The sequence below is a fragment of the Equus caballus genome, chromosome 11 (assembly GCF_041296265.1).
Source record: "Equus caballus isolate H_3958 breed thoroughbred chromosome 11, TB-T2T, whole genome shotgun sequence".
Taxonomy (NCBI): domain Eukaryota; kingdom Metazoa; phylum Chordata; class Mammalia; order Perissodactyla; family Equidae; genus Equus; species Equus caballus.
In genome coordinates, this window is record NC_091694.1 from 37,962,766 (window position 1) to 37,974,286 (window position 11,521).

The 11,521-nt window shown below is 49.2% G+C and overlaps 1 protein-coding gene across 2 annotated transcripts in view; it reads right to left on the reverse strand.

Moving 5' to 3' along the window:
- The window catches only part of UNC45B (unc-45 myosin chaperone B), a 29,109-nt gene extending 18,090 nt beyond the window's left edge, over positions 1-11,019 (reverse strand). Inside the window, exons 1-7 of one of the 2 annotated variants that reach the window (XM_005597568.4) lie at positions 10,524-11,019; positions 9,394-9,561; positions 8,794-8,830; positions 7,523-7,698; positions 6,314-6,403; positions 4,156-4,323; positions 3,413-3,581 (exon numbers count right to left, since the gene is read on the reverse strand). In XM_005597568.4, the coding sequence (XP_005597625.1) occupies positions 3,413-3,581; positions 4,156-4,323; positions 6,314-6,403; positions 7,523-7,698; positions 8,794-8,830; positions 9,394-9,561 (808 nt within the window). In that variant the 5' untranslated portion in view covers positions 10,524-11,019. Of the gene's footprint in view, positions 1-3,412; positions 3,582-4,155; positions 4,324-6,313; positions 6,404-7,522; positions 7,699-8,793; positions 8,831-9,393; positions 9,562-9,931; positions 10,291-10,523 lie in introns of those variants that run through there. The other variant, XM_005597567.3, reaches the window with a different exon arrangement.
- Positions 11,020-11,521: the final 502 nt, after the last annotated feature.

Below are 11,521 nucleotides of genomic sequence, written 5' to 3' on the forward strand. Positions count from 1 at the left end.
AGTGAACACTGACTTCTACAACAGCCATTCCATCCTTGAACAGCTCTGGTTCTTAGAAAGTTCTTTAGTCCCAGGCGATGACTGGCAGGGATCCAGGGACACTTCATGGTGTTTTTAATAAACTGATTTAATAAAACGTTTTCCAGAAGGGAAATTTACAGTCCCTACAGGCATCTTACTCCCAAGATTCAGGCATGCTGGGAGCCTGAATTCAGCCTCTGCTGGGATGCCAGGCTCTCCCTGCCACTGCGGATCTTGAAAGGCGAATGCCTGTTCCTGCTGTGCCCTGTCTGAGCTCTCTGAGACCTGGAGACTTTGTTCTCATTCTAGGTTGGAGCCCAAATGCAGGCAGGCAGGTAGAAAGGGAAAGAACCCAAACAATGTCAAATAAATAAACGATGAAAGAATGGGGCTATCTAACTGGAGAAGACACAAGTGGACATGACAGCTTGTTTTCAGATAAAGGCATGTCATGAGAGTGAGATGACAGACTTATTCTGTGGCTCCAGAGGGCAGAATTGGGACCAGAGTGGGGCGGAAGCTACAAGGAGACAGATATGAAATCAATATTCATGGAAGAAGTTTTCAGCAGAGACATCCAACAGCTCACTACCTCCCCAGGAAGTTGTGGCCCCCAGCGAACCACGCCTCTCAGTATTCACACTCCTGGGGAGTCCCCCCCACACACACACTGGGTTGTTCATGTGACTTTATGGCCCAACCAGAGGCTTAAAAAGCACTTGCACACTGGGGCTTGTCCATTTAGAATGTAGCCACCAAGTTACATAGAAACCCAGGCTGCCCACTAGAGAGGCCACAAGGAGTAGAAGCAAGGTGCCCCAGCCAGCATCTTCAGTTAACCACCAGCCATACGAGTGAGGCCATCTTGGACCCTCCAATGACTCTAGCACAGAAAAGGAACGTGATTTGCTGACCATAACAATGTTAAGTCAGAACCACATCAAGAATCCAGGACTCCAAAAGGTTAATATTATTAATCTACAAAGAGCTCTTATGAACCAGTAAAAAAGAAAAACACTGATACCCCAACAGACAAAATAGGTAACAATTTGAACAAACCATTCACAGACAAAGAAGTCCAAATGGCTAGTAAATATTTAAAAAATGATTAATCTCACTAGCAATTTTTTTGAAATTCAAACAAGATAACAAGATGATTTTTACTCACTGCACAGGAAAATATGTTTAAGAATGATAAAAATATGTTTAAGAATGATTCATAACTAGTCTGAGAATGAGTTAAGACAGGAACTCTTATCACTTGGGAAGAGTACAAATTGATGCACTGATACCGACCTGGATATCAGTTTCCCCACGTTAAACCCAGCATATATGGGGTTAAACCCAAAACACTCATTCCCTGTTTACTCTCTGGCTTCCTGGCTCCAGAATCCACTATCCTCCATGGAGACAGACACTGTCAAGGACAAGCACCTGGACTATCTCCTCCCGCAAAGAGATACAGGCTGGTGGGAAAGCTGCTGACCAGCAAGGTCACAGGCTTCCTCCTCTCTGCAAGTGTCTCAAGGCCACAGACAGGCTGGTGGGAAAGCTCCGACCAGCAAGGCCATATGCTCCCCCTCCCCTACCTAAAACCCCAAATAAAAACCCTTCCTTTTAGCTTTTTGGGGAGTTTGGGATTTCAGTGTTAGCTGCCCTCTCTCCTTGCTCAGCGCTGTGCAAAAATAAAATTCCTACTTTCTTCCACCACACCCGGTGTCAGAGATTGGCTTGCTGCACAACGGGTGAGCGAATTCACTTCAGGATCGGTAACAGCACCTTCTCAGACAGGAATCCGAAAGGAAGATGGAGAAAGAATTTTAGTTGTTCACAGACTTTGACCTATATTCTCATTTCTAGGAATTTGTTCCAAGGAAATAATTAAAAATGCAAACATAGGCTTACATAAAGAATCGGTATGAAGTGTTTTCATAAGCAGGCAAATTGGAAAGAATCTAAATCGCCAACAATATAGAGCTGGTTGATGAATTATGATACAGCCATACAATGGTATAGTATATAAGATCATGTGAAATTATTTAAGATCAAGTTTTTATTATTATTATTTAAGATCATGATTATTATTTAAGGGGCTGGCCCCGTTGCTGAGTGGGTAAGTTTGCACACTCCACTTCAGCGGCCCAGGGTTTCACCAGTTCCGATCCTGGGCACAGACATGGCACCGCTCATCAAGCCATGCTGAGGCAGCATCTCACATGCCACAGCTAGAAGGACCCACAGCTAAGAATACAAAACTATGTACCTGGGGGCTTTGGGGAGAAAAATGAAAAAAATAAAATCTTTAAAAAAAAAGATGATTATTTAAGATCAGTTACTTATTATTATTTAAGATTATTATTATTTAACATTAAGTTTTCTGTGAGGGAACCTGCCTCTGTCACCCTCTCAGGCAGAGCAGGGACTTCTAAAACGATGCTCACAACTTGGATGTGGAGGAAGAAGCATGAGTCGGTATGTTCATGTATGAGGAGTGAAACAAATGTAAAATTATAATTATTAAAGTCAAAAGGAATCCTTTTTAAGAATATTAAATAGTATGCAATACTAATATAATGCTCAGTGAAGGAAAAAACCACAAAACTATCCATAGCCGAATTCCAACTTTGTTAAACAGATATACAGACGGATAGAAAAAAGACCGGAAGGATACAATTGATAATAGTGGTTATTTGGAGAGTGATTACAGGTTTGTTTGTTTTAATCTTTATGTATTTCTAAATTTGCCCAAGTTTCTCCAGTAAGCCTCTGTTACTTTTTTAAATTGTGGCAAAATATCCACAAAATAAAACTTACCATTTTACCCATTTTAAAGTGTGCAGTACAGTGGCATTAAGAACATTCACATTGTTGTGCAACCATCACCACCATCCATCTCCAGAACTTTTTTCATCTTGCAAAACTGAAACTCTGTACCCATTAAATACCCTATCTCTTCCTCCCCCAGCCCACCACAACCACCATTCTACTTTCTGTCTCTATGAGTTTGACTATTTTAGTAACCGCATATAAGTGGAATCATACAGTATTTGTCTTTTTGTGACTGGCTTACTTCACTTACTCTGACGTCCTCAAGGTGCATCCATGCTGTAACGTGTCAGAATTTCCTTCCTTTTTAAGGCTGAATAATACTCCATTGTATGTATATACCACATTTTGTTTATCCATTCATCCATCAACAGACACTGAGGTTGCTTCCACCTTTAAGCTATTGCACGTAATGCTGCTGTGCCTCTGCTATTTTTATAACCAGAAAATAAATACAAAAACAAAACCAGGCCACCTCCACATAGAGGGAATGCCCGGTCTGAGGTGGTAACTGACTCTCCCTTGCCCCCACCCCCTTGAACCAAAACGAAACAATGTCTCCTACCCAGAACCACGGCCTCCTCCTTCCCTCGATGCTCCTGCTTGTCCTCCCCAGACAGAGAGTCAATGATGGCCTGGAGCAGGTTGCAGACAGCCAGCGACATCTCCTCGTTCTCGGCGGCCATGAGGCTACAGATTCGGTCTATCCGGACTGCGTGGAGAATAGCTGTGGCCTAGACCCCCAGCGAGAACCACGGTCAGTTGCCCGCCCCTCCCTTCCAGCTGCCACGCAGGCTACGGAGTGGGAGATAGCCCCCCCATGCAGCAGGGAAACAAGCCCAGGCAGTCAACACTTCATGGGGCCCAGGGTCTGAGAAGGTCCTTGATATAAGCCACGCCCCTTTCCAGAGGTTACAACTGTGCTGTCCCATGCAGCAGCCACTCCCCACATGGGGCCATGGAGCACCTGCATCATGGCAAGTCCGCGTTGATGTGCTGTTAAGTTTAAAATACACACTGGACTTCAAAGACTTAGCATGAAACAATGTAAACCATCGTAGCCTTGCATTCCCCTCTTCCTCACAGAGACCTTCAATAACCTTATCCTTGGTAGACCCATTTCCATCTCAAAGGAAAAACAAGAGGATCAGTCTCTTGAATGGGGCCCAAACAACCAAGGTTAGAGGGACACTTTAGACTTTGTGTCAGGTCTGTTCATGCCAGCCACACCCTGCCCACATGTCACCCTCCAGGTCCTCGCAGGACAGGCAGCTATCTGTGCCAAGTACCCCACACTCAGGCCCTCACCCTAGCTCGGTGGCCGCTGCACATGCCCGACAGGGTCCGTACGGCGGCCAGCATCAGCTCTGGCTTTTTGGTGTCCACGAGCTGCAGCAACAGGGCCACTCCGTTGTTCTGGAAGATCTTCTCGGCCCCTGCTTCCTCCCGGCCTAGGACAATGAGGTTGTTGGCAGACTGGAGAAGGGAGGACATGATGAGGGTCATGAGGGAGCTCCGGCTGCAGATGCCTTGGCCATGAGCCAAGTGCAAGGACTGGGTCTTCAAAACATCTTTATATTCTTTCCCCTGTAATCCTACTCCTGGAAATATAGCCCACCAACGTAATTCAAAAGAAGAAACAAAGTAACAGGCATAAAGACCAACTTGGTGAAATATATTGCAGCCATTAAAGTCATAAATAAAAAGACTATGTAGCAACTTGGAAAAAACATGGGCAAGCAGAATCCGAATCACAAGCTCACTGTGATTGCGCTTATGTTAAAATAAAATTGTGTATACATGCTTATGGATAAGGACTTTAAAAAGGTAGAGAAGTGTTAAATTAATTAAAGAAAGGGGCATTAGACTAAGGTGGCTTTAATGGCTTGGTAGCTGGTAGGCAAGTCCAAACCTGAGCCTGAGATGCCTCAAGGCTGAGAAACCAAAACTTACGGACAACCGATCACAGCCAACTAGGCTTTCCCAAATAATGCAGCCACTTAAGCTACAGCCAATCAAATCATTTTCTTGCTTTGCCGCCGCATCTTTTCTATAAAAGTCTTTCTCTGGGATCCTGTCCGTACACAGCTCCTAACCGCTTCCTGTCTTGGTGCTGCCCAATTCAAATGGATTTTGCCCAAAGAAACTCCTAAAATATTTAATATGCCTCAGTTTATCTTTAAACAGAAGTGTTTTTACATGGAGAATTCTTTTTCCTTTAAACATTTTCCTAGAATATGGTTTTGGCGTTTTTTAATTTGTTTGTTCACCTATTCTGGGTAATCTGAAGTTGCAGGGGGTCTCAGAAAGGTGGGAGGTGGTGGGCAGAGAGAACACTGGATGGGACTTGAAAGCCCTGAGTTTGAGTACTGATTCTGCCATATGTAAGCTGTGTGGCCTTGGAACAGTCATAGCACCTCTCTGGGCCCCAGATTCCCATCTGTAAAATGAGGCAGTTGAGCTAAGAGGTTTCCAAGTGTCTTCTCACCCTGAAGCATTTCAACGCGAGGATACATACACCTTAAAAAACCCCAGCCCTGGAGAGGAGGCCTCCAGCAGGACAGGGTTGGAGGAAGAACTCAGGAGGAGGCAGGCAAAGAGACGGGGAGTGGGATGGAGGGGAATGGGCTGTTAGAGAATTCCAGGCAAACAGGACCAGAGCCATCATCACTCTCAGTCAAGGACTTGGTGCTTTTCAAAGCATCTTTATCTGTTAACAACTCATTTAGCCCTCACAGGAGTTTGTTATAAAAGATATTTGCATATTACATGGTTTTATTCACCATAAAACTAACAAAAACTCCCCAGGCATTGTCTGTCAAGTTCTTTTAAATGTGAAACATTCAGATGTTCCATTTTTTTTCCTTTGAAGAAATAGTAGAAGGGAATATGAGAAAACGCAACAAATGTGGCTAAGAGGACGGTATTAAGAGTAAATATTTTCATATTTCACAATGACTTTCCGCAATATTTCCTAACGGAATACATTTAAACGTGTCATTGTTTCTCCGGGCTGAAACCAGCGTGAGGTGAGTAAGGCACTCACCTCGGGTGCAAGATTTACGGGGGCGCCAAAAACCTCAGTCATCAGGACAAATCATATTTAACGCAATATTTTAAAATATTTAAATCAATGCAATGCAAAAACAAATTCTGGATGAACAAAATATCAAAAATATAAAAAAAGACAAGATCCCATCCTACTGCAGGACTCTCTTCATTGGTCTCACCTTATCCCGGCCCTTCTCACAGATCATGATATTTTCTATAGAGCTTAACCTTTGGCCTATTTTCCCCCAGTTCTCCAAGGGGACGCCTCCCCCGTCTCCTCCCCCGTCTCCTCCCCCGTCTCCTCCCCCGTCTCCTCCCCCAGCCCGTCCAGGAGGCGCCTGCGCTGCAACCGAAGCGCAGTTACAGGGCGGTCCCGAGCGCGCCCTCTGCTGGCCGACTGGTTGACTGCACTCACCTTCTCCAGCTTATCCGCATCACTGTTTGGGTCCAGGAGGATCTCAAACATCTTCTGTACCCTCGAGTCTGTGGAGAACTGCACACGGAGCTGAGGAGAGAGGAGGGAGTGGGGAAGAAGGCAGGGAGGGGTCCACACTTCAATCGGCTCCACATAAAGTTCATCTCAGTAAATATTAGGGTATCTACTCTGGGCCCCTCCGCCACCCCCGCACTGTCATTCATTCATTCCACAAACGTTGACTGAACACCTACTCCGGGGTAAACACTGTTGTAGATGCTGGGGATAGACTGGTGAACAAAATCAAGTCCTTGCTCCACAAAGCTTACAGTCTAGTTACATTCGCTATCCCATTTGGTCATCACAAGTCTCGGAAGGCAAGGGATTGTCGCCCCAAACTTTCAAGCACCTCTTGATGAAAATTAAAAACCATTTTGTTCAGATGTCTCATCCCTCACACTCACAACCTCAACCCCAATGCTCTGAAGATTCTGGAAAACGACCTAATTGCTCATCACCCCCATCTCGCCAGCTCCTTCTGTACCTCCCACCGCTTTGTTCTGCTGGTCCACACTGCTGCTTATTTCCATCCTGGGCTCATTTCCTCCAGGGAGGTCTCCCATTTGCCGCCCTTTCTCTGATCACTGCTTAGTTCACACTTCCTCAGCCCTGGAGTCTGCACTCGGGGCACGATGCTGTGGTCCCACCGTGGGGCTGCCCCAGCACACAGGAGTCATTGAGTCTTGGGGCAAGGAGCTGAGTGATCAGTTACCCTCCTGCTCTTACAGAGGAGAAACTGACACCCTAAGGGGCCCCTCAGGAAATTCGTACTTAAGTCAGGACTATTCCTACTGGTTCCTGACTCTCTATCTTCCAGCAATATCCTCCCCCCAATTCAGGTATCTCATGCTGCCTCTGTCCTCCTAGGAGAGAAGATCATGTTGCAGACATATTCGGTTACAATTTTTTTTAAAGCCTCCATCTGGAATTTAAAAGACCCATGTTCTGTCTGGCTTGCCCCCTCAAACGAGCATCACAGCATCTCTGATCACTCACAGATGAATGCAGGCTGTTCCATGGCACCTGCCTGTGCTGTGAGCTTGCCCCCTCTAAGGGTGTGGAGGTAGGGCTAGCCCTGCCCTGATGTCCTGCTTCCCTAACTTGTCCCTACTAGGAATAGGGGGAGGTGGGAAGGGGTGTCCAGCTCACCTTCTCCTGGATGCTGGTGTTCAGCCTCCTCAGCGTCTCCTGGAAGTTCTGGTTCCGTGGCTCGAGAGTGGCACAGCGCTGCACATCCTTGAAGGCCTGGTCCAGCTTCCCCAGGTGCTCCAGCGCCTGGCATCGCCGATACAGTGCCTTGATGTCCGAGGAGTTGATGTCGATGGCTAGTGAGGGAAACAGAAAGGGCCTCAGGGGGCTGGGCTGCACCTTCCTCCCTCTAGGCCCCCAACTCCAGGGCCTCTGCATCTTCCTTGGAAATTATCCACCCATGTGGACCATCTGGCCCAAGCCTCCCCTCTGTTCAGGAGGCAGTAAGAGTCAGTCTCAAGGTTGGAAGGGAGCTCAAGGGCCATCTCGTCCAACTCCTGATGCTTCAGTCTCCGCTACATGATGATCCCAACCAAGTGTTCATCCGACTGGTGCTTACATACCTCCAACAGTGGGGAGCTCCCTTCTCAAGGCAGCCAGGCAGCTCTGTCAGAAAGCCCTTCCCTCTTCCTACGTGAAACATATCTCCTTGTAACTTTGTCCTTTTATCCTAAGTCCAGCCCTGGAACCCTGGAGATGAAACTCAATCCTTCTTCCTTGTGACAGCCTTTTAGGTGTTTGCAGGCAGCTCTCTGACCCACCTTGGGTTGCCTTCTCTCAGTTAAATATTGCCACTTCCCTCAACTGCTCTTCACAGCATGTGTTTCCAGTCCCTCTGCAGCTTGTTCCCTCCCTTCTGAACTTACTCTAGACTACCTGTTTCTCCTAAAACGATGGTAACCAGATCGAACCCCAACACACACCTGCAGCCAAGAGAAGTCAGCCCATTTTGATCAGACACTGAAGCCAGTGTTGACTTACGCGGGCGTTTTTTAATGTTTATTTCTCCTAGTGTCTGTGGCACAGGCTAGCGCCTCCCTCTTGCCCTTGGAAGCAGACTGAGCCGATGCACCTGGATCTGAGGAGCCCCAGAATGAGCATATCCTAACTTATAACAAAGGGGGATGTCGTTACCATGACAAAAGGATTTCCAAAAACATCCTCTCAGGAAAAGAAGCTGCCCCAACATATTTAACGTGTAACTCGATTTGCAAAATGTGACTTGGGGATGGCTTTTCTGGAGCTCTCCTCTCACAGGAGGGTGGTCCATCTGAAGCCCCACCTACATGCCTAAGATGGCGCTTCCAGGATCTGAAATGACGGCCAGGGCCCAGAGCCTCTCAGACAAAACAGGGACTGGGGAGGGGCAGCTGGGGGCTGGGGGCACTCACCTCTTGAGGCATCTGAAGCCGCCTGAACATAGTTTTCCTGAGAAATGGGGAAGGAGAAGGAAACTCAGTTAACGGGGCCCAGTGGAGACACAGCCAGAGAGAGTCCCTCGGTGAGGGGAGCGGGCTCGCTGGGAGCTGCCAGCTGTCAGAGGCCCAGGGAGCGCCCCCCGTCGGGCATGGAAAAGTAGATGCGCCTTGGCATTTTGGGGGTTGAATCCGGGCCCTACTATTTAATTACCTGGGAGATCTTGGGCAAGTTACTGAGCCCTCTGGGCCTTGAGTTTCCTATGTGCAATGTGGGCCTGACACAGCAGCCGCCTCACAGGGCTGTTATTAAAAGGCCACAAAATACATCTGAAAAGCCCCAGGCATCAGGCTGGTTCGCATTACTGTGATTCCTGTCTGGAGGAATTTCTGTCTCCCAGAGCAGAGGGTCGGGCGGTGGGTCCAGGAAAGCAGTGGGAAGCGCCCTTCTCCCACCTGAGGGGTCCAGGGGAGAGGGCTGGGACCATGGAAGATGCCCATCAGGACAAGGGGGCTGCCTCCGCACCCTGCATCCCAGCCCCGGCCCTCAGCCTCCCGCCCTGCCCCGCCTCAGACCGTTTTCAGGCCACAGGCCGCCCGGTTCCGATAGAGCGTGGCCAGCAGGGCCTTGTCCTTGGTCAGCTTCAGGGCCTGGCTGTAGCTCTTTGTCGCGGCCTTGTAGTCCTGGAGCTGGAAATGCCGGTTCCCTTCCTCCTTCAGCTGTGCTGCGTCTCCCTCGGCCATCTGCCGGGACAGGAGCAGCTCTGTCTGGCCAGGCCCTCACTCCAGACCCAGAGCTGGGCTCTGGCCTGCCATCTGGAGCTCCAGGGTCCCCCCCGAACCAGGATGGAAGGTGAGGATTCTGCCTGGAAGGGACCCACCCCAGCACCTTCAACTCGATTACCCAGCAGGACATTATGGCATTTGCTCAGAGAACAGCACAGTGGAGACAGGGCTCAGAGTCCCTGTGCCTCGTTCTCCCTCCCTCCCAGCTGGGCAGGTGAAGCCACCAAGCCAAAGGCCTGAGCTCTCATTATATGAGTCTTAAAACTTCTTCTCAGTCCCCCCCTCCCTCCCCAGTCCAGGAACACTCCAGGTGGGTTCACTTTCTCACCAGGACAATGCTCTTGGTCTGTCCTCCTGTGACGCCGCCCCTCTGAGCTCCCGTGTGAACCCCCAGCCAGCCGGCCTCGGTCTGCCCCTCCCAGCCCCCACCCAGGAGACTTTGTCACCCCTGCCAGTGGCTCCAGACCATATTTGGCCATAGGGGCAGGTGCCCCTGGAGTCTGTCACTGATACTCAGGGCCCTCCCTCTCCCCAGACTGGACAGTCATTACCACGTGGAGGTGCTGACTAAACTCTGCAGTCAGGGGGCAGTCCTGGGGGCTCAGGCACTCACACCCCAAAGAGTGAGAGATTCAGAAGGGAAAGGAACCCCCCGGCAGAAGCCCCCTCCCTAGGCACAGTTATAATGCCCTTCTTCACCCCCATCCCCGATAAACAACCTCCTCCCCCTCCCCCCAACCACTGCTATTTTGGGAGCAGAGTGACAGCTGAGGGGCTGACAGACTTAGACACGCAGAGCAGCTGCCCAGGTCCAGGACCAACTGGAGACTTCCAGAAATGCCCTTCTGGAGGGAGGAGGGAAGGAAAGCTCCGTGCCCTCTTCCACTTGTCCCCAACTTTCCTACCCCTCCGGCACTCACTTGTTGAAAATGTCCTTCCTCTTCCGAAAGTCCAGTGGGCCTGCTAACTGTTTAGTGCAGGTGGGTTCTTTGTTTCGGCCTTCCTGTCTTCTGTTCCTCCCCATCTGTGTGGAGTGGATATCTTCAGCCCACCTCTCCCATCAGACTGGGAGCTCCCTGGGATGGGCTCTGGATATCCCACCCCAGACTGGAGTCTTCTCCTGGGGTCAGCCGGGGAAATCCCTGAGACCAAGGCCTGCACCCCCATCCGACTGGGAGCTCTCCTGGGACAAGCTGAGTCTCCTGCGTCAGAAAGGGGTCTTCTTGGGACAAGAACTATGTAGCCACCACCAGAGAGGGTCTCCCCTGGGCCAGGAATTGTTTCTCTCCATTCAACTGGGGGTTCCTGAGGCAAATTTATGAGGTTGTCCCTACTTGGACTGAGAGCTCGCCTGCTGTTCAGTGTCACCAAGCCTGGGCTGTGAGCTGCCCCTGGAGGGCAAGGACAGCATCTCATGACTCTGACTTCCCCTGGCACAGAGCCTGGCAGAGTCACTGCCCAATGCATGTTTCCTGAGCAAGTGGATGGATGAACAAAAGATGTCTTCGTGCTGATGCGTTGCTTCACTTCCCCCTCCCCCCCACATATATCTTCCAACTTACCTGTCTGGGGCTGAAAAAGACACTGAAGAAAAAGCATAGGTGGGTCACCCACACTAGATTCTGCTCCTAGCTCTATGACCTTGGACACACAGCTATGTGAGCTTGGACAAGTCCTACTGCCCTGCTGGACACAAGGCCCAGCCCTGATGCATGTTTGTCTGCTGTATGTTTGTTGATTGAATAAATAAATGATTGAATGGATAGATAAATTCCCTGCCCTCATGATGTCCCTAACCCTGGGCCCCTTTGTGGGGCAAGCTTTCTGGAACCATGAGGTAATATGATAAAAGATCCTGCCATTGGCAGAGAACTGCAGTTCTGTGACTTAGATCGAAGGGATCCTAGATTCAAATCCT